The following is a 23,853-nucleotide window of genomic DNA, read 5'->3' as shown; positions in this document are numbered from 1 at the left end:
TGCAGATGTGAAGAGATTAGCTGAAAAGGAAGACTGGATTGTAGATAATGAAGGCTTAACTTGCTTGGTGAGGACACAGCTATGTTATTAGTATAGTTTATTAGTCCTGGACTAACAAATCCTGAGTTCAAATTCTCATTCAGTCCTTTGGCTACTTGTGGGCTTTAATTGCAAAAATTCAGCCTTAATTTTTTTTAAAAAAACTAAATTTCAGCTATAGTAATGTAAAGATTATAACTTTATCTCAGCCTTATCAACAGTGTCCTGAAAATGCAGTATGATCTGCATAGGAAATTGTAATTTCTCTTGGAAAATGTCTTCTTCATCCCAATTTAATTCTAAAATGTGCTCAGGTTATTTGTTTTGACAAAAAAGGATGAGGTAGGACAGATAAGAATATTATCAAAAACAGGGATGTGCCCTTGAGCTCAAATGAAAGACAGTTGTTTAATAAGTAGTGTCAATCAACAATTAGGGGGAGCTGAGTCCAGTTTCCCACTTAGCCATGAAGCATGCTTTGTGTCATTAGATCTGTTATTGTGGGTGGATCTACACTGACTTGTTGTCTTAGGCTTGACTCAGCATAATGTATGCCAAGTCAATCCTGGGATGGTTTTAACACACACCCAATGGGTGCTATGGAAGCAGGAGGGGGTCCCGACTGCCCAATGAAGGCAAACCCAATTCTGTGCTGCCAGAAGGCCACCTTTACCAACCTCTCCTGTTTTCCATTCCTTAGTGGACTCTGGGTGCATTGCATTGCCGTAGTGATATCCATTGGGGCGATGTGGGAGAAGAGAGAGGAGGAATTGACCCTTCCTTCCCCACTCGCCTTGTCACTATAGGAAACTTCTTACCAGCAAGACTCATATCACTTGCAGAGGCCCCTGCAACACAGAGAACAGGAAAGGATGGTAAGTGCCATCCTGTGCCCCTGGTCTGCCCGAGGCCAAAAGAAATAGGATGGCAATGTAAACCATTGTGGCTGATTCTGTCTCAGTACTGGCCCAACAGTTTACATGACCCAAAGTTATGGGATACTCCAAATTCTGGACTAGAATTTGAAGTATACCCTGACTGTTGTAAATACAAGTCAAGCTCCTGCCTCATGCTACCCCAGATTAGATATGTGTAGCCTATAGGGCAGAAGGGAAATATCAATAAAACAAATAAATAACTGTTTTTATACACATTTTTCCAACTTTTTATTTTTTAAAACAAAGTTTTCTTTCTTTCAGCCATCCCAGTTTGAGCAATGTGTCGTACATTCTCTGCAGTCACTTAAAGGAGTCCTGGAATGTAAACCTGGAGAGACGAGTGTAAGTACAGGTTAATACCATCTTCACTGTCAAAAAAAATCCAAGGATCTGGATAGCAAGGTAGATTCCAAAACCATCACAGCTTCTTGTATATTTGGAATAATGAATCTGTTCTTAGGATGCATAGGAGTGATTGCATTGAACTGCAAATATTCTGTTTGGGAGTGGTTCTTGCAGCCAGCCCTCCTTCCCACAGGAGCCCATGGGGGACAGGGAGACACACTTGTCTACCAAAACAGCTGGATTTAGTGCAGATGCAAAAACTAAACTTTCCCCTTCGTTATTTTTTCTTCAAAACCGGATATGTGTTTTACGTTTCTAGTTAATCTAATAAGGCTCCCAGAAGTGCTACCAAACCTATAAATAAAGCATGTCGACCCAGCTTGTGTGTTTACCTTCATGTTACCTATTGAGTTGTGACAATTCCACAAATTTTTACTCCTATTGATAATGGAGCATTCCCAGAGGCTTCCTAAAGAGTTACAGTACTGGAGGATTGGATCCAAGTGGTAGAAAACTGAAATTTAGCAATACAGGGATACTGAAAACATTTTTGCACATATCTGATCCTGAGCTGTTACATTTCTCTCATCCTTTGTTGCCAAGCAGTACCTTTGTATGTTGATATTACATCAGCAAATAACAACCTAACACAATCTAGACTCCCTTTCTCTCTCCCTCCTCCTCTGCCCTCTCCCATACACACATGTGCACATGCACACACACATGTAGGTTGTGTCATTCACATGTAGCTGTAAGGAAAGCTTTCAGGACAGTTTTTTTCCCAGACTGGCAACCCTAGTAAGAACTAGTGTTCTGAACTCACAATGGCACATTCACAAGAATACAATGTCTTTGGATCTCTGTAGTAGTAGTAGTAGTAGTAGTAGTAGTAGTAATAAACTTTATTTATACCCTGCCTCCATCTCCCCAAGGGGACTCGGGGCGGCTTACATGAGGCCAAGCACAAACAACACATCAGTAAAATAACAAAGCAATAAGCAAATAAAACAATTTAATTAATATAACTCACATATAGGCAATAACACACAAAAATTAAAAAAAATTAAAAACCTATGGCCGGGCCAGATGTAATAGTTTAAAATGTTAAAATAAACACTGGGCGTGATCAGAGGTAGGTTGTATCTAAGCAGGAGGGTTTTAAAGGAAATGTAGGGAGAGCAACCCAACTTAAAGTGCTTCTGAGGACATTTTGCAGGGAATTGGTCAGAATTGTAATAGAACAGTTACAGAAATTAATCATGAAAAAAGTAATTGCAGCTTCCAAGACTAGTTCCTTTTACTCTTTGGTAGATTCACAAAACATTCTTCAGGTTGGCCATGAAATGCAAGACCAAATGTGGGATGAAAGATCTTTCATTTACATTGTGTATATTGTTTCTTTAGGTATTTCAACAACCAAAAATACAGGAAGATGTATACCAGCTGAGCATCAACATTATGCAGGTAATATGAACATTGGACTTAAGGCAGCTGTTAGTTGTTTCTGTGCAATCGCATCTTGCAGTCCATTCATATATTTATTCAATGCATGCATTGCTTCTGACCACAGAAATAGTCTCAAATAAGTGTAACCAAAAGGATACAAAATTCCGTCTTCAGTGTAACAGAAGTAACCATAAAACTTTAATCTAAAATCAATAGAATAATAAAATATTTAATATATAAATCATAATGAATAATAGTGTTGTCCACCATACATAAGTCAGACATGAGAGAAGCCTCCCACAAGGATGGGAAACATTTAAAAAAATCTGGGCATCCTTCCAGACAGCCAATTTTCTCACAACAGAAGCGCTCCTGACATGAAGATAAAAAAACAAATCAGAATGAACACTCTAAAGAAAGCCCCACAACAATTAACTAATGTCCAAATATATGGGGAAATGTAATTCTTTGTCTTTCTCTTGGAAGATGCCGTTTTTGAGATAATTGGGGTTCCCGGTCACACAGAGTTTTGTTATTAAAGTTAGTACTTCATATTTGCCTGGGAAACAAACTGCAGCTAGTGCAAGCAAACTAGGATCACATCTGCACATGGGTTGCCTTTTCAATAACCTGCCTGTCAAAATCAACACTAGATGCATGCCATTATGCATTTTCAAAGGTAGACCAACATGCTGGAGAAATAGTTTGCTTGTAAAGAAGATTGTCTTGTTTGTCATTAGAATTTAATCTGATTCAATTAGGGATTGAAGAGGGATTGAAAATAGGAAATGTAGTTATAAATGCCTTAAAAACCTTTAAATAAAGAAGCCTCCATTTTATTATTTTGAATTCCCTTTGATTCGTATCAGTGCCTGCATTCAGCCTCTCCACATGAAGCTTGAAAATAATGCTTGAACATAAACTGTGACTGCAACAAGCAATCTCTAATTTTGAACACAGGGATCCCAGCTGAGTTGTGCTTAGTATCCATGCATTAGTTTGCTTTTGTAAATTATATATTTGTGTTCTGTTAATTATGATTTAATTATGATTTCAGCTACATGGTAACATCTGATCCCTCTATCCCTACCTATATAGATTTCTCTTCTATTGTTTTTGTTTTCAACTATAGATATTTTTGCTTGGAGAAGTTTACTGTCCTCATCTCACCCCTTTTCAGAAAAGTTGTTGGTGTGTTTTCAACCTCAGCTATTCTCATAAATCAGAGCGTACAAAACATTAACACTCACAGATAAAATAAAAAGAATAAAGGAACTCTAATTGTAGAGAGTGATAAAAATTTATTATCTATTAGAATTAGTCTCTACCATTACAGTTCCTGTACTTTCATAACAATTATTTCTTGACTTCAGCAGTAAGTCAAAAACACAAAAGAATTGGGTCATATGGTATAGGTACATCCTTTTTAAAATATCACTGTCATAACTTATTTCTGGGGGCCCTGAGCTCCTGAACATGCTGACTGAAAGGTCAGCAGTTTGAATCTGGGGAGCGCTCCCGCTGTTAGCCCCAACTTCTGCCAACCTAGCAGTTCGAAAACGTGAGTAGATCATGCCAGCCACATGACCTTGGAGGCATCTATGGACAATGCCGGCTCTTCGGCTTAGAAATGGAAATGAGCACACGCACACACCCAGAGTCAAACACAACTTGACTTAATGTCAAGGGGAAACCTTTACCTTATCTTTTACTTATTTCCATTTTATTTAATGTAATCCAAGTTGAAGCAAAAACTAAAATGTATATCTTGCTCAATTTAATGCCTTGAGTTGTGTCCTTTAAAATCTTTACAATATGTATAGGTTGTTAACATTAAGTTAAACACTGAGTTCCTTGAGCGAAAAGGAAAATCCACTGTGATGGTTGGGAGTAGTAAAAGAAAACATGACAGTAAAGTTCAACTTTTTCTTATGATATTACTAGTTTCCAAGTTATAAGGTTAAATATAAAGGTGAGGTTTTTTTCTTTTTCTTTCACAGGTATTCGTTGATTGCCTGGAACAACTGAGTACAAAACCTGACAGTGATGTAGATACTACACAGTAAGTAAAATAATCTGGTGGAAGTGTTTCACTTTGTTGCCAGTCTGAATACTAAAGAAAATCTCTGAGCAGGATATTTATCTTATTTAACCACTAATTCCGGTTCCAGATTTCTAATTTTAAAATATGCATATGTACAGACACATGTGCGCACACATTTTCCTGTTTCTGAACAAAAGATTTTGAAGTATCAACAAGCTGTTCACCTTGTTCAGTGGCCAGTAATTTCAGAGAGCTAATGGATAGTTCAGAGTCCCCGGTGGTGCAGCGAGTTAAACCGCTGAGCTGCTGAACTTGTTAACCGAATGGTCAGTGGTTCGAACAACACAACAACAACAAAACTTTATTTATATACTGCTCCATCTCCCCAAGGGGCCTGAGAGCGGTTTCCAAGTAGCATAATCAGCACATACAAAGAAAACAGCATAAACATAAAATTAACAAGACAATATAAGCATAAAAAACCACAATAGCACATATATATTTAAAATCTGGGGAGCAGGGTGAACTCTCACTGTTAGCCCCAGCTTCTGCCAACCTAGCAGTTCGAAAACATACAAATGTGAGTAAATCAATAGGTACTGCTTCCTTGGGAAGGTAACAGCACTCTATGCAGTCATTCCGGCTACATAACCTTGGGCGCATCTATGGACAACGCTAGCTCTTGGGCTTAGAAATGGAAATAAGAACCATCCCCCAGAGTCGGACATGACTAGACTTAATGTCAAGGAGAAACCTTTACCTTTATTGGATACTTTAATGATACTCTATTCCAAAACCAAAAACTAATTCTGAGAATATTTCTGTATAAAAACTGGACACCTGAAATGGTAATTCCTTCTCATCTGGAGTCTAAATTTCTGTGAGGAAGATTAGAAATCTTTGACAGCATATTTCAAAGTCCTTAAAGGGCTATCACATGTTGGAAAAAATCCTGGCTCATCTGCCTTCTTAGAAACAGAATGAAGCGAAACTTTCTGGAAATACAATAGTCAAGGTCCAGGACATAACCTCTTTATATTCCTAGAGAGCTGATAAAAATTAAACTTTTGTCACTCAGCTTGAGAAGATTCTGGGCTTTCCTCTGCACAAGCACACTAAACTTACCTATTTGGCTGCACAGATGAACATTTGAAGGAACACAAAAATAAACAAGATTTTATTCAAGGGAAAACATATCAGTTATTCTGTCCTAAAACGAATTTTACTTTGTAATGTAGGCAGATGGTGAATGTTTAGAATCAAGCTATCAGTGCTCAAGCAGTAACATCTTGCCAAATCTCCTAGTCTTTCAGGTGATGTTTCATCCTCAGATTTATTTGGAAGCATCCATGAGGACTCAAGTTTGTCTTTAGTGAGTATAATCAATTTTTATTTGAAAAGCAGTCAAAAGAGATTGGCCAAGCAATCTTATACTAAGTTGTACTTGAAAGTAAGTCCTATTCTGCTTAGCATTAATCCACTACTTAACCCTTGTACTTTTTAGTCTTTCCGTGGGCTCTCTCAATAGGACAATTATTTACCTGGTCATCTTTCTTGGTCCATTAATGTATTTTTTTTCTGCTTATTTCCTCCTTAATTTAGGAACGAAAGCTTTTAGTTGTGCTTAGTAACTGCTGTTATCTGGAACGCCATACCTTCCTAAACTTAGCTGAGTATTTTGAAAAACATGGCTTCCAAGGAGTTGAAAAAATAACTCAGGTAAGTATCAGCTCTGTTTTGGATCTGAATTCTTAGTAACTGTTCAGAATAATTAATCAGACCAGGTTAATGTAATTTCATTACATTATGACAGATAAGTCTAAGAGAAAGGTAATAGAAGGGATTAGCTTAGGAACTTAATTTTTTTATTCTCAAATTGCCTATATTATAAACTTGTAAAAGATCCTTCACCCCACGATAGAGATACAGTTTATACTTATCTTCAGCAGTTTATTGGATTCCCAGCAACATTTTAATCAATGATACATATTCTTAATACAGTATTTTAGACTCCCCGGTGGCGCAATGGGTTAAATCTTTGTGCTGGCAGGACTGCTGACTGAAAGGTTGGCAGTTCGAATCCAGGGAGTGGGGTGACCTCCTGTCTGTCTGCTCCAGCTTCTCATACAGGGACATGAGAGAAGCCTCCCTCAGGATGATAAAACATCTGGGCATTTCCTAGACAATGTCCTTGTAGACCAGGGGTCCTCAAACTTTTTAAACAGAGGGCCAGGGCACAGTCCCTCAAACTGTTGGAGGGCCAGATTATAATTTGAAAAAGCATTAATGAATTCCTATGCACACTGCACATATCTTATTTGTAGTGCAAAAAAAACACTTAAAAACAATACAATAATTAAAATGAAGAACAATTTTAACAAATATAAACTTATTAGTATTTCAATGGGAAGTGCGGGCGTGCTTTTGGCTGATGAGATAGGGTTCTTGTTGTTGTTGTTGTTCTGTGCTTTCAAGTCATTTCAGACTTAGGTTGACCCCAAGCGAGGGCCGGGTAAATGACCTTAGGGGGCCATATCTGGCCCTCGGGCCTTAGTTTGAGGGCCTCTTTGTAGACAGCCAATTCTCTCACACCAGAAGCAACTTGCAGTTTCTCAAGTTGCTCCTGACATGAAAAAATACAGTATTTTGAAGTAATTTAAAACATTTTAAATGGAATCTGATATTTGCAGACAACCACCATTTTTTAAATTAAATGTGTTATGGTTTTGCTCTGAGTTCTTCTTACCTAATAACATAAATGTCAAAAGTGGGTAGAGGTCCCATTAGCCTGACTGTTCATAAATAAATTGCTAATTTTTTTAATCAGAAAAAAACTACAGCTTCTTAGAATTTTGTTCTTAGGAGAATTTTCCAAGAACATGTGTATTCTTCATAGTAAATATATGGTTATTAGCAAAACATTTTGGAACAACAGAAATGTCTTTTCAAGCACCTGCATTTATAATGTGAGCTGTGAGTAGAAGAATTAGGGATCGTTTAAAGCAGGGAGGCTAATTTATGACACCATAAAAATGCCGGCGAGCAAGGAGGAAATACTACGATCAAAAAGGCTCAGCATCATAGTGGACGAAGTGACAGCTCCCCTGTGGCCAAATTGAGCAACCTCCAGGAAGAACTGCTGAGTGGCCTCTATCTGGGATTAACAGTTAAACAAATAGGACAGCTAAAGACTGTTAATATGAGGGAAACAATCCATATGACATTGTTTCCCTCATATTAACAGTCTTTAGCTGTCCTATTTGTTTAACTGTTAATCCCTAATCAGAATGGGCCACAACTTTCCTATTACAGTTCTTGAAATCCATCGACTTGGACAAATTTAGGTTGTTTGTTTCAAAACCTAGTGTTTTAAATTCTGAAATTGTTAAATGATTGCGTGTTTCTATAAACTAAAATGGCACACAGACTGCTTGTTAGTTTTATTAACATTCTTCCTATTTGTCCCATTACTTTTAGGTGAGCATGGACTCATTAAAAGAATTGGATCAACGGCTGTTTGAAATGTACATTGAGTTAAAAGCTGACCCTATAGTGGGCTCATTGGAACCTGGCATTTATGCAGGTTATTTCGACTGGCAAGACTGCCTTACTCCGACAGGTAGGCACTGTTAAAGCTTTTAAGATCTGTTCTACAGCCAAATATGATCTAATAACATTTTTAAAAATTATATCACCAGGCTCTTACCTTTAATTTGTTTCCCTTCCTTTCATCAACTTCTGAACCTTCTCCCTTTGCTGGCGTAATTTCCAGATCTTTTTTTAAATAACCCAAACTCTTTTATCAACAGTAATTCTCCTTAAAGACTAGGTTTTGTTGTATATGAAGCCAGCACACCATTATTTATGGAAATGTGCAGAAACAGCACTACAACAGTGCCTTAACATGACCTTATCATCCAATTAAGCCAAAAAGATTAACATACACGTTTTTATTATATATTGGTTATCAATAAAAGATGTTTAAACATCCAAAGGTATTAGTAAATTATCTTCACCAGTTAGAGATAATTCCTGCATAAAACCTTGAAAATTGAGGTTGTGAATTGTTTAGATTTGATATGCTGTGCCACATCTCTGACCAAATTGGACACATATAGAAATACAGTATTTTGAATGTCCAGCAGCTACCACAAGGTGGCAGCAGAGAGCAGATATCTATAAACCAGAGCTCTGTCTCCTGCAAGAATCCTACAACCACCAGTCAGTTTCTGCTTGTGCTGCTGTTGGCATTATCTTGTATTTATATTAGGATGGTTTTAATGCTTCTTCTGAATGTTTAAATTTTGTTTATGACTTATGTTTAATGGTTTTAATGATTTTAAGTCATAGTTATATGTAGTAACTAGCTATTATGATTTGTTTTTACTGTATGTTGGCATTGAATTTTGCCATTAGTATGTTGTAAACCCCTTGAGGTCCTTCAGGGGTGAGAAAGACAGTATATAAATACAGTAAATAAATAAATAGTGTGAGAGAGGGCCAGTGGACACTAAATGTTGCTATACTGTCAATTGCTTTCTTTACACACATGCATGTGCACACACAGGTTCAAGATGGCTCATAAAATCTAACTTCATTGTGATACTTTGGGGCTGCAAACCTACATATACTCTTGCCTAGAAGTACATCCTATTCAAATGGAAGTTAGCTCTGGGTAAACATACATTGGATTGGGCAACATATGTCATAAAAATGTCATTTTGTTGAGATGATAATACACATTACAGTCTGCTCTTCACATTCACCGGGTTAGGGACATGAAAGTGAAAAACTGTGACTAAATAAATTGCTATTTTTAATATATGAAAATATAACTCTATAGGAATGTTTAGATCTTTCAGATCATAGATGTGGATTACCTAGAGATTCCTAGAGAGGCATTGTTTCTAGAAATTACTAGGTCCTCCATCATGATTGAAAGAAGTTGACCATAGAGTCTCAGTGGCTGACCTAGAGATTCCCAGAGAGAATATTTTTAATCAAATCCATGGATAAAGCCACAAAAGTGAAAATCACAAATATGGAGGGACATCTGCAGTCTCCTTAATCTGTGTTTTAGCCACTTTCTTTCTCTGTCCCTTTCTCTCTCACACACACACACATTGCTGAAGGTGGGGATTTATGAAGTGACATCTGACATGGCGTTGGAGGATCTTATTAGAAGTCTTTTTTAAAGGCAAAGCCTGCACACATATATAGAAGTGCTGCAATACTATTGATCACCATAACTGTGTTTTGTGTTTCCTGTCTGTTTGTTGTTCTACATGAATTTATCAGATACATTCAACATAATGTAGATCCAGTTCTGCAAGCCTATTAAGCTGTATTTTGTGAATATCAGTAACAGTGGTCAATCCTCTTGTAATGTGTAAGGGATTGCTCATCTACCAATTATTCATGTAGCCTGTGAACTAACTCATGGTGCAAGTTTTTTTTTACTTGTGACATTGGTTATGTGAAATACAGTCACACATCTAAGCGTTCTGTGCAAATAGTCACACATCAAAAGAACTTAGTCTCCTTAGTATTTCAATCTTCTTATGACAAAAAAAATCCCCATGTCTGACTTTTCTCCAAGTTGTGCATTATATAGTTTATATTTACAGTCCTCTCTCGCTTACATCTTAAGATTGTAATTAGATGCAGCTTTCATGGCTTGAATATAAGCCAGATTTTATTTTTCCTTTTGCTTTGTGTACATCTAGCCTAGTGAGGATTTCTGAAGAATGTTTGCTCTGAATTGAATTTTGTGACAGCTCAATTGGTCTAATCAAGATATAATGCTAATACAGAGTTTAGAATTTTCCTTTTATAAGTTCCCTTTATGCCAGTGAAGGTGCTATAATTTTCTTCAGCACACTAAAAGCTTGGAACTGTGATGAGTCTGCAGTCAGCTTTCTCCATTATATTTGAGTCAGGAAAAGTAAAAAAAAAATATGGGGGTTAAACTTATTTGGTGCTCCTGGACCATGCAATGCCTCCCCGCTCAACATATTTCACAAGATTGTTGCATTAACCTGCTGTGTATGTTGAGGCATTGCTAGAGGAATTAGTATGTACAAAAATAATATATTGATGATTAAATAGCTTTTCATATGCTTATGTAGTTTTCTGATCCAGCAATGAGCAACCTGGCATCCCGGAGTCACAATTGGCTCTCAGTCAGTCTTGTTCTCACTACCAAGTTGAATATTGACTAAAATTCAGAAACTTCATTTTATTAATAGGTTGCTCTATTGATTTCTTTACCCTCAATAATAATATAGCGGTGGTTGGTTTGCAGACTTTAAGAAATATTTGAATATCATTTGTCAGTGTGCCAAATCATTGTATTAAACAGCACAAACATTGGTCTCCTTTATTCTGAAATTCAATATCTGTGATAGTCTTTGAGGACTTGGGGTGTATTATGTCCCCAAATTTATAAAATGCTATAAAATATGTTTCAATAGGAGAGAGATATTTGTTATCCTCAGACCTTTGGATGCTTGACATGACTGTTGGGCAGTTCTACTTTTCATTCAACATAATAGTGCGTATTCTTCTCTCTGCTCTGGGTTACATCTGGTTGCTAGCTTCCTCGACAGCTGTGCAGGTTCTGCCTTTGCATATTTTCAGACATCTTGTGAATTTTTGCTTTTGTTTTGAAGAGCAGTTGTTAACATTCTAAAAGCAAAATATTGTGTATGATGTGTGAATGTGAATTCGAAGAAAATAAATTCCAGATGCTTTTTTCATATTACCGTACGTGCTCGAGTATAAGCCAATTTTTTCAGCACATTTTTAGACTGAAAAAGCCCCTCTCGGCTTATATTCAGGTCGGCTTATACTTGAGTATATATGGTAATTTTATTGGCATCTGTTTTTATTTTTAGTTTTGAAATTTACCAGTAGCTGCTGCATTTCCCACCCTTGGCTTATACTCGAGTAATAAGTTTTCCCAGGATTTTTGTGGTAAAATTAGGTGCCATGGTGTATATTTCGGTCAGTTTATACTCAAGTATATATGGTACTCTTTTACAGAAACAGCAAGACAAAGTTAATAAAGTAGCTTTTTCCAGGAAAGCTCATATCACATTCAATGTGCTTGTTTTTAAAGTACCACAAAATTTCTTACATCTTTCACTTACATAAAGTTTTTTTTAAAAAAAGAAAAATGACATTGAGTGTAACAAAGTTCGGATTGGCAAAAAGTAATGGCACAAAAGTCAGGATAGAGGAATAGAAGTGAAAATGGAACTGTCAAGCATTATTGGGATGGACTTTAGATATTTTAGTAAAGAGTTCTAAGAGTTCCCATGGTACTTATCATCTGCAACAAGGTAACGTTATTAGCATTTATCAAGTACTTACATACAGTGCATACTATAGATTTTAAAATATGCCAGCATGGTCTTACATTGGAAGTTGTCCATAGAGTCATCCTGGTGGTCCTAGAGATTCCTACAGAGGTTTTTAAAGGGGGGATTCATAATTTTCCCACTTCTTCATGGCTCCTGTGCCCCAAATCCCCATGAAAGTGGAGGGCTTATTATAATTGAGTGTTTCAAGATGTATTTTCAGTCTAATAGGCTAAATATCTAACAGAATTCCTAATATGGATGATGGCAAGGAAAGTTGTTTATTGCCTGCTTGTAAATGAGCAAAAGTGGGCAATCTCAACATAATGTATTGGATTTTAAGAGACAAACTTCTCACACACCTGGATCCAGTAGTGGACTAGAGAGTGGGGGCTTTTGGCACTGTCTCATTCCTCCAAAGAATTAGCCCACAAAGGCAACAGATATGAGACATGAGCAAGAAGAAAGGCACAAAGTGATACTGAGTTTTATGAATGTATGGCTGTTTTACAAAACTAGCCAGAATTTTATGGCAATGAGAATTATGTGGGCTGAAAGGAACAGAGCCTACAAAACGAATGAAACCAACAGAGACACAATTGGCCATAACCATGAGGGAAATCATTCTTTGTCCATTTGCTTATAACTTTGAGTTTAATGGTACCCAGTCTTGAAATCAGCTTCACAGTCATACCATTGGAGCTGTTGATTGCTTGGTATAAAGAGATCTAAAGTTACTGCCAATTTTGAAGGTCCAAAAAAAGCAAAAGGAACTTCTTGGATTGAATTTTTGGATTTAAATACCACTATACCATATAGTATAACTCCTTAGCTATATGAAAGCACTCTCAGGTACAGTTCAGTTTATAGGGGTTCACCAATAAGTTACACTGTGAAAATAGTTTATTGTGGGTAGCAGGAAAAAGCTAGGCTATTTTTCCTAATATTTCCCTTTAGTAATTTTTAAGATAATTATTTTCCGATGCATAATTTTTGGGTGAAGTTTTCAGTTTAAAAAAAACCCAAACAAACAAACTTGGCTGGAGAATTGAATATAAACCTCAGACTGGAGCCAAGTTGTAAATCGGCAGATTGAATGGTCCCTTAACCAGCATAGCAAGACCATTGTAATAGCAAACATTTCATTATTTTAAAATTTCTCTTCACTGTGCTTAGCCATTTCAATTTAATGAAACACTTCACAATTTTATTAATGTTTGGATGAGATTAGAGCTCTGGACTTGATTCGTAGCTTGAAGTGATTCAAAATTATTAAACCTCTAACTTTGAACTGTGAAAAATCTTCAGGCTTCCAGTTCTTTACTTCATTCATAAGTTTAGATAAGTTCCAAATGTTGAATTTTGAGCTGAGTGCCACAGCCCACACTAAAAAGGGGGGGGGGGAAGCTTTATATTCTACCAGTCTCCAGATATATAAGATGATGGTTCATTTTGGTGATGGCTCTTTGAAATGAAAACTGAAATTTTATGAAATGCTAAGATCTCTTGAAAGATATCAAAGAAAAAAAAACCCTAGTCTTCATTTGTGAATGAAGCTACCTGGAAGCCATTTTAGCACATGTTGTAAAAAGAGTTTGATTTTTATCATAATGAGTCAGGTCAGTTCTGCAGAACAGCCGTTCAGCCTGTTACATTTGGACATTTAATTCATTGTTTACTTTTTGTGGGCTTCTTATTAAAATCCTCATCCAAATTGAGAGAAGGTTTTCTTTCCAGGAAACGTAATTTTTGAACACCCATGAACAGACTTTGTACACAGTCAAAGGGAAGCTCTACAATATGCAGAAATATTGAGACAGAAATCAGTATTATAAAGTCCAGATGACTAATCCAGATAATGAACACGTGGCAGTTCCTTGAATTACCACGACCACAGACTTACTTTCATCTATGATCCTACATAGATTCTCTTTTTTGGAGTAGATATACGTGTGCACATGGCTACAGGTAATGGCAGCCAACTAAGTATACTTGAGCTGCTGCTGTTGCACAGGTTTTTTGCAATTCGCCATAGTCCTATGTGAAAAAGGAAGTGATGGCACTTGTACCAGCCCTGTGACCAGCCCCACAAACACCTTACACTGTACCTAGTTGACTGATTCTTGTGGTCCTTCTGTTTCTTCCCTACAATGGAAAGGGCATGTGGACTGGTTTTACAATCATTTCTGTCCTTGCGCCATTTATTGCACAGTCCACCTTCATTTTCTATTGTAGGAAAGGAACAGAAGGGCTATGGGAATTAAACAGCTAGATACAGTGTAAAGTGCAACACTGTTTTGCACATTAGGATGTACATATGCCAGTTCCACTTCTGTAGGCAGCCCAGTACTTTCTTTTATACAATTAGACCAACAGACCACAGTGCACAGAACAGCCCTGTCCTTGGTATAAGCCCACTCCATGTAGAAATGTGAAGGTGTTAGAAGCAATATTTATAGCAGATAGGTGGGGACAGAATCTGACAAAAAAGCTGAGAAGAAAGTGCCTTGTCAAACCAGGATTTTTAGTCTTTCAAATATTTTGGAGATATTAGCCTCAGCACAGCAGTTTATGTATTCGGACAGATGTTTCAGCGTATACGTGGAGCTCTATGTGACCTGTTGTATCCCCCTTCACTTTAGTGTTGGTGAATGCTACAGTATCCTTGTTCTATATAGCCCAGAAGAGCTTTGTATGTCAGCCTTTGAGATAGTACCCTATTTATTCCATTCTAATGCTCACCTTTTTTGCTAAATTACCTCTCCAAAATGAAGGTGTGCATTAGATTCATGTCATACGGCAATCTTAGTTGCTGCTTCAGGAGCACCTGGAGCTCCTGTCATCTCTAATTTAACTGCTATGCAACCATGGGATTCGTAGTTTGGTGAGGCACCAGCATTCTTTGGCAGAGAAGGCTCAAGGCCTTGTCAGACGACAGCTCCCATGACTCCATAGCATTGAACCATGACAATTGCAGTGGCTTCATTCTGTATCATAGATGCATCCCAAGGTTTTCTTTTTAATTGTTGTAAGCTTTGGTGTTCTAACGCTTCTGCTTTTAAAGAAGGAATTATAAGCAGGTAGCAACTGTAATGTGCATCTTTTTTAACCAAATTATAAAGTGCACGTACAGTATTTCTACTTTTTTTGGTTTTAGGGCTTTGAAAATTGAGGTGCACATTAGATTTGATTGCGCATTAAACTCGAGTAAACATGTGAATATCCACATACCTAAGTACTTTCTGATTTTTTATTTAAATCCTGATCAAAAATGGTAAGGTAGGGTTGAGTGATATGTGATCCTCCATATCATGCATGGACAAACTTCAGCCCTCCAGGTGATTGGAAGTTGAAGTCCAAACACCTGGAGGGACTAAGTTTGCCTGTGCCTGAGCCAGGGCCTACAAAAGTTGGAGCCCAACAACATATAGCAAGCTCTTTCCCCATTCCTTCATAAGTGGATCTTTCCTGTACAATTGCAAGTGATTAATATTTATTTACCATTGCTGGCATGTATTTGGTCTTTCAATAAATGGATTAGTTAGATGCAAAATAATTGTTTCTGGAACAGGCATTTAATAAGTGCTAATAAATCAGTTATTTGATGACCAGAGCAGTCTACATAAAACTTCTTATTTGTTATCAGAGCTTTAACAGTTGGTAATCCATCTTTGTCACTAAAGGCCCAAGTGGACTACATGAGTCAGAGTGTTTGGCACCAGCTGCAACTGGTGCACCATCAGCTAAGGCCTTTCCTGGAGAGTAATAATTTAGCCACAATAATTCAGACACTGACAACTTCCTAATCAGAGTGATGCAATGTGTTTTATGTAGGACTGTCCCTGAAGATGATTCAGATGCTACAGCTAATACAAAATGCCTCAGGAAGATCGTTCATCATATAGACAACACATACCAATCATCTTAAAGAAACAGTGCTGACTTCTAATTCACTTCTAATTCACAATAGTGCCACTCCAAGTTGCTGGTGATGAGGTTGTAACCTCTAAGCCACTTGGAGTCTTTGTACTTGAAGGCATACCTTTTCCTAGATATGCCTGCCAGAGAAACCCTCCTGTATCACCCATCAGGAGGAGCGGTATGATAGAGCTGGGCATTGGAGAGGTTCTTCAGAGTTCTGTTGTCCACATTAGGTCCAACTGCTCCAGGTTATTAAATTCTTTAAAACCTAATTTATTTTTAAACACTTTTATACTGCTGTAGGCTTTTGGGGCCATTTTAATCATTGAGTTCTTTAATACATTTTTGTTTTACTTAAGATACTCATGTTTTAATTAGTTGTTTGTTTTGTTTTATTATGCTTGATGCCTGAGATTATTTGCCAGGATAAAAACATCTGAACAAAGAAACAAACACCGTTGAAGGTATTAGTTCAGTGGTTCGCAACCTGTGGGTCCCCAGATTTTTGGCCTTCAACTCCCAGAATGCCTAACAGCTGGTAAACTGGCTGGGATTTCTGGGAGTTGTAGGCCAAAACACCTGGGGACCCACAGGTTGAGAACCACTGTATTAATTGAACTGTTTCTGTTCATTGAACCAGGAATTTCTGTTTCATTTTTCCAAAATCTAATGTAGGTTCCAATATTGCAGTGTAAAAAATCCCAACATATAATCAAACAATGATAAAGCAGTATACCAGGGGTCCTCAAACTTTTTAAACAGAGGGCGAGGTCACAGTCCCTCAAACTGTTGGAGGGCCAGATTATAATTTGAAAAAAGCATGAATGAATTCGTTTGCACACTGCACATATCTTATTTGTAGTGCAAAAAACACTTAAAAACAATACAATAATTAAAAGGAAGAACAATTTTAACAAATAGAATCTTATTAGTATTTCAGTGGGAAGTGTGGGCCTGTTTTTGGCTGATGAGATAGGATTGTTGTTGTGTGCTTTCAAGTTGTTTCAGACTTAGGTTGACCCTAAGCGAGGGCCGGGTAAATGACCTTAGAGGGCCGTATCCAGCCCCCAGGCTGTAGTTTGAGGACCCCTGCAGTATACAGTGCAACCCCTATATCTATGGGAACTGAAAATAGAACATAGCTTATGCAGGAGGCCTCAATGAAGTTACTGAAAAAGTGAAAGTATGGATATGTGAAATAGTCTATATTAGGTCTGTGGTATCTATGTGCTATCATATATTTTCATTAAAATGACTTGCTTAGTGAAAAGAAAAATGTCTGGGCATACAAGTCTTCCAGTGCTGGTGAAAACACGATATTGAAAGCCACCCTTTTCTCATTAGAGAAATCATTCCATGTGATGGGTGCCATAACAAAAAGCCCCTCTTTTGCACTGTGACTATACAGAGTTCACTAAGCCACATAATAGGACGTGGGGCCTCTCTCATGGAGAATAGAGGCTTGGCTGGTATATATGAAAAAGGCAGTATCTCAGATCACCTAAGAATTGTATAAACCAATAGTGCCACTTTCAATTTTGCTGGTATGTTAATTGGAGAACCTTCAGCCCTGGGTTATATGTATAAAATGGCAAATACCTCTCAGCGACTTGACTGCCAATATCTACTAACTGTTGTCTACCAACCAGGTCCAAGGATAGCCATATAAATCCATCTGTTTACGTGTTCTGTATTTCCCAGGTCTTTCCCCAATCCAGGTTTTATAGAGAAGGGCTAGGTATAAAGAAAATGTGCATTTCAGAGAGAATGTTATATTTCTGTGGCATTCTAGGCATTTCCCTCCATAATGTAAGCCTTTTTCAGTTCAGTGGGTTCATTTTCCTATTTTTCTAAAAAGCGCTTAGAGTAATATTCATAATGTTTGAGTGACAACCAAACAAAATTCATAAACGCTGCATATCTGTATGCCCATTCTTCATGTGTTAAATTGCTGTCATTTCATCTTGCAAAGGCTATGACAGGCTATTATTATGGTAACAATAGCTTTATGGATATATAAGTGCATATCACTTATCAGCTATTTTGTATATAGAAGATTGGGGTATAATTGTTAAAATCATAAAGAAGCACCTTTCTGGGTACTTTACAAAATGATGGGGTTTAAATAAATCATAACTTGTAGCCAGTATATGATTTGTGTTAATAATGGAAACATTGGTTTAAATGCTGAAACATTAATAATTTTTTGGTTCTTATGTGTAGGAGCATTTTTTAATAAAAGAAAGGGGAGTTTAAAATTAAAATATTCTTGTTATAGATATTTATGAATAAATTCCTTTTGCTGGAAAAATGGTTTTGTAAAGCTGATGTTCATGTTATTTATTTTGTGTTTTTCAAATTAATCAATAATGACCAGAATGGTCAAAAAGTTGGTCTGGATAGTTGTTCTGGAATTGGTTTTAAGACTGGTTGGATGGGAACAGGCAAGCCCTTTGCAGCTTCCACAAAAGTCCTTAAGGAAGAATAAATCCTTGGATGCCTTCTGGCCCCAATATTCTGCCAGAAGTTAATAAGAAATAAAAGTCCTTTGTCCAGTACACTACTTATTTATTTTTTTATCTTATTTATATCCCACCTTTCTCTACCCCGAGGGGAACTCAAGGCAGCTTACAAGTGGCACCTACACAGTGCCTCAAAACATACAATATTAACTTTAAAATAACTTGGATTAAAATTACTCACATATAAAACATAATTAATGTGTAACTGTGTTTTATTATTGTTGTTGGCATCTAATAATTGCTGGTTGTAAGCCACCCTGGATCCCCCTCCGGAGGTGAGAAGGATGGGATATAAATGTCTGAAATAAATAAATAGATAAATAAAATACGTTCAGGGTTAAAACATGCCATCCAGGGATCAAAGTCTAAGGCCATTCCTTAATCATTTTAACATATTCCACATTAAAATTACTGCACTGCACTGTTTTTCAAAAGCCTGGTCCCAGAGCCAGATTTTTAACTCTACTTCTGAAGGCTAGGAGGGAGGGAGCTGATCTAATATCGCTAGAGAGGGAGTTCCACAACCAAGGGGCCACCACTGAGAAGGTCCTATCTCTCGTCCCCACTAGCCACACTTGCAAGAAAGATGGGACTGAGAGCAGGGCCTCCCCAGATGATCTTAGTCTCTTAGCTAGTTCGTAGGAGGAGATACGTTCGGACTGGTAAACTGTGTTGGAACCATTTATGGCTTTATACTTGGTTCCATAGTAAACCAAGTCAGTAACAAGGTAGCACTACTTGACTAGCTGCCTGCTTATCTCATACAATTTATATTTGGGTGCCTACTTGATAGAGAAGTAGCAGTCTTCCTGGTATTTGGAACACTTTTGTGAAACCATTATATTTTCTTGAAACTGTATCATTTTAAGAGTCAAAATGGGAAGGTAGGTCTGAGATATTTATAGCCCTATTTTTTCAGGCTAGATTGAATTTAGAATTAAAGAGTTCAAAACAGGAAATATGATTAAACAGGTGGGTAGTTTTATCGCTTTCCAGAGCTTGCCTACACGTTCATGTTTTCTTCTGACGACAATAGCAGTATCAGTGCAAAAGTAAAGTATTTGTATCTTGTGATCCTTATGTGATCAATGGAGGAATATTTCCACCAAAAGCAGGAAATTGCTCATCTTTTAAAAAAATAACCTTTCTTACATGTAGATGATCACTGTTCACTTCTAGTAAATGTTTTTCTTAGTGCTTAAGTAACAGCAGCCTCTTCAGATCCGTTGTCTTCATCTGTAAATCAGGTTCTACATGATTGTACCCTTCCTTCTCCCCCTGCAACCCACTTTTAGAATTTTTTTTCTTAAAAATAAAATGACTGTCAAGAGTCCAGAAGCACAAATAAAGTAACCTACTTAGATTAGAATTTTAACTACTTAGATCAGTTTACAAAAAGTGCTGTATTTGGGTTTTTAATGTGGTTCATTGTTCCATCATCCAGGAAAGACAAAGGAACCCTTTTAAGTAGGTTTATCGTGCTATTTTTAAACCAGAAACGTCAATGAGGTTAGTATCAGAACCCTTTGATTTTACAGTGCTTCCTCTTTCACTTCCAAAGGATGTACCCATTGAAATGGTGTTTGCTTGTAGGGCACTGCAGAACATTGCATATTCTTATATCTGTTTGTCCTAATGAAATAAAGATTAAAAAGTAAATGCTACTACTCAGATCATGTTTTGACATTGGTAACATACGTATGAATTAGTATCATCTCCATGTGTGATGTATCTAATTCTCAAGACCATGTTAGCGCATTCATTGACTGTGAACATTTTCAGGGAGGTAGCGCTCTATTGGTCTTCTAATGCCACTATAAGATTACTGTGAAGATTTATAATTTCTCTAAACCACAGACTGTGCATTCAGCTAGTTCAGTGGTTCTCAACCTGTGGGTCCTCAGATGTTTTGGCTTTAAACTCCCAGAAATCCTAACAGCTGGTAAATTGGCTGGGATTTCTGGGAGTTGTAGGCCAAAACATCTGGTGACCACAGGTTGAGAACCACTGAACTAGGTGCAAGGATCTTGACATATTTATCTGTGGAACAAAGAATGAGGGTCAACAAGATAGGATTAATGTTTTCGAGGAACAAGACCTTAAGATTTCTTCTCAGGATTGCTTTGATAGGTTGTAATACAATTTAATTTATATATTTGAGATAATTTGTTTTATTACATTTGTTTTTTGCAGAGACATCCATCTGAATTATTGAAATAGATGGGCCTTTAGCCTGATTCAGAAAGGCAATTATTATTTAATGATACATGAACTGTACAGAAATGGAAGGGTGGGTTATTTCCATTATATTATTTGCCCACTCCAGCAGATATTTCTGCTCAGTACATGGCAATCTATTCTGTGTATCCCTGGGGAATTTCCAAGTCAGAGTTCTATTTTTTTTTAGACAGTTCAGAAGGTTATGTGGGTGGGGACAGTTCCTTCAAATATCATGACATCACAAAGTTATCTTAGAAGGTTATGATTTTTATAACTTGCATCATCATCAGAATTAGAGGGTACATCGCCAACTAACAAAAATAATTAGAACTATCCTTTAGGATGTACAAAATCTATAAGATGCCATTCTAGTCATAATATTGGGCAAAAGGTGCATCACACATTCAAGAACACCACTAGTCTTCAATTGGTGGTTAGCTTGCAATTTTAAGGTAGGTTGCACCATCACCATTTCTTTTGTGTCTAGAATGGAGAGTCTTATATCTGTAGCATGTTCACAAAGTGATTTTTTTTACATGCAGGGGACTAGCACACCCACATCATCTATATGTCTGAAATAATGATCTTAGATAGTCTATGATACATGTGCCATGTTCACATCACTGGTGGATCAGATGTTCCAACCTAGTCTTGAGGCTAGTTCTACTTTATACTTGGCTTCCCCTGCAATTGACATCTGTCAGTGTTAGTGCAAAGTTCACAAACATATTGGGAGCATGGAAAGGATTGGTAATTTCTTTCCAATCATTAAACATTCATATAGTCTTAGGCAGAAAATTGTTTAAAGTTCTGCAAATTTTCAAGTATTGCTATTTTCAGTTTTTTAAGTGGTTTGAGGTTTTTTCGTCTTGGACGTGTGGGTAAGCTATAGGTCATTTATGAAAAGGAAGTCCAGGTTGCACTTCCTAATTGAGCCAGGAGTGTTCATCATATCAAGACTGGGCAAACCTCAGAGAGTTTAATGTAAAGGAAAATTGGGTTGAAAATATTCTTCCTTTTCCATCTTTAAACCCCTGTACCGGCAGAACTGAAGATGACAAGTCGCAGGTTCGAATTCGGGGAGAGCATGGATGAGCTCCCTCTATCAGCTCCAGCCCCTCATGTGGGGACATGAGAGAAGCCTCCCACAAGGATGGTAAAACATCAAACATCTGGGCGTCCCCTGGGCAATGTCCTTGCAGACGGACAATTCTCTCACACCAGAAGTGACTTGCAGTTTCTCAAGTCGCTCCTGGCATGACAAAAAAAATATTTCTTGGCTGCTATTAATTCACGTTGCACCTGTGTATATTTCAGCTAGGTATATCATTGAGTTCATCCTTTCTTTGAAGGTTTTTTAAAACTATATTTTAGGACTTAAATGTGGCAATTTGCTGGAATAATTTGAGAAAAATGTTCTGATACCCTCAGATATGCTCAAACACTTATGTGCTTAGGAGGAAACTATAAGAGAAACTTTAATTGGCTTTGTGGCATGAATCCATTTCACCCAATAATCAATTTTGGCTCTTCACAATGCAGTGGATAACCCAAACTTCAGAAAGCATTTCTTCTCTATGCCCTAACCCAGCATTTGATTAAAATCTTAAAATACTTCCATAAGTTACATGGGTTTTGGCAAACATCTTTTCCTTCTGCATTTATCTATTCTGAGAAGGCTGTTTTAAGATTTATTCTTCATCTGTGCAAACAATGCTGCAAGCCTTCCTTGAGAAGTAATAAGCGGTTCTCGTGAGGGAACATTTATGCTGTATTGCAGGGATAGGGGGAACTTTTGTCCACTCACATCTTTTAACTGACATACCACATGAGCTTCACCCAGCACATCAGGTGGTAAAAGAGAGTAATACAAAACATATGAAAAGTAGAGGTATAAACCTTTGGTTACCTTGTTCTCAAAAACAAGAACAAAAACATTTCAGAAGTCTCCTGTATACTGTACTGATTTTATGACTAGCCAGATGATTTTTGTATTTGGGACCTTTTTGCAAGACAAAAAAAGTTCAAAAACATTGTACAGTCATCCCTCCACATTTGCAGTTTCGACTTTTACGGATTTGATTATTCATAAATTTGATTAAAATACTCTCTCTAATTATCTCTAGGTCCTCCAATGTGATTTTGTAATCAACTTCCTCTAGTCATGCTAGAGGACCTAGATATTTCTAGAGAGAACAACTCTCTAAAAATGTCTGTGTCCTCCAGTGCTTTTCTGTAGTCAGTTTCTACCTAAAGTTGACCATGGTAACATGCTGGAAAATCAAGACATTCCCAGAGAGATTTTCTCTCAAGTAAAAAGAAATAGCAATTTCATTATTCATGTTTTTTCACTTTCAAAGGAGTCCTGCATGTCTTATTCCAGAAAATGTGGCAAGTTGGCTGCTGTTTATACAGGAAACTGTATAAACGGTAGCCAATAGATAGATTTGTTTATTGGTTAGTCCTTTATCCATATCAACAGTAAAAGACAAGTATTCAAAGACACAATATTAACACAAATCCCTATCCTAACACTCCTGTAATAGTTAGCTAAAATACATTTAAGCACTTAAAACTTGATTAAATAATAGGTTTGGTAAAATCTGATTACATTAAATTAAAAATGATTTTAAATAAGTTCATCGCCATAACAAGAGACCCTGTTTTGTGTGAGATAGAAATTTCTCATGTGGGCAGCTTCTATAATAAATTTGGCTATGCAGCGGACTGAGTATGGATTTTGTAGAAAAGCTATGGTTTCTTTTACATAAAGTATAGTGAAACTGTATTTTGGTCCATCTGTCCCCCCAAATCATGGGTTTTTCACGCTGATTCTTAAGACAAAATATCTGGCAGTGATTGACCTTTTTTAAAATGGAGTTGCTAGTTTGTCATCAAGACACACTTTCTTGTGAAGAATGAGAAAATGTGTTAATATTCCATAAATTCCAACTAGAGAGTGAAAGGTGCTCCATCTCTCCTCTATGTCCTGAACTCTTCAGTAGATTTCTGACAAA

General features: G+C 37.1%; 1 protein-coding gene across 1 annotated transcript in view; it reads left to right on the top strand.

Moving 5' to 3' along the window:
* EXOC2 (exocyst complex component 2) overlaps positions 1 to 23,853 on the top strand; it is an 85,401-nt gene that overhangs the window by 46,101 nt on the left and 15,447 nt on the right. The window contains exons 17-23 of the mRNA XM_060774742.2: positions 6 to 67; positions 1,239 to 1,319; positions 2,727 to 2,786; positions 4,769 to 4,830; positions 6,118 to 6,184; positions 6,415 to 6,531; positions 8,290 to 8,431. Of these exons, the coding sequence (XP_060630725.1) occupies positions 6 to 67; positions 1,239 to 1,319; positions 2,727 to 2,786; positions 4,769 to 4,830; positions 6,118 to 6,184; positions 6,415 to 6,531; positions 8,290 to 8,431 (591 nt within the window). The remainder of the gene's footprint in view (positions 1 to 5; positions 68 to 1,238; positions 1,320 to 2,726; positions 2,787 to 4,768; positions 4,831 to 6,117; positions 6,185 to 6,414; positions 6,532 to 8,289; positions 8,432 to 23,853) is intronic.

The sequence above is a fragment of the Anolis sagrei genome, chromosome 4 (genome assembly GCF_037176765.1).
Source record: "Anolis sagrei isolate rAnoSag1 chromosome 4, rAnoSag1.mat, whole genome shotgun sequence".
NCBI classification, from domain to species: domain Eukaryota; kingdom Metazoa; phylum Chordata; class Lepidosauria; order Squamata; family Dactyloidae; genus Anolis; species Anolis sagrei.
The sequence above is the reverse complement of the archived record's forward strand: the minus strand, read 5'-3'. Positions and strand labels throughout refer to the sequence as shown.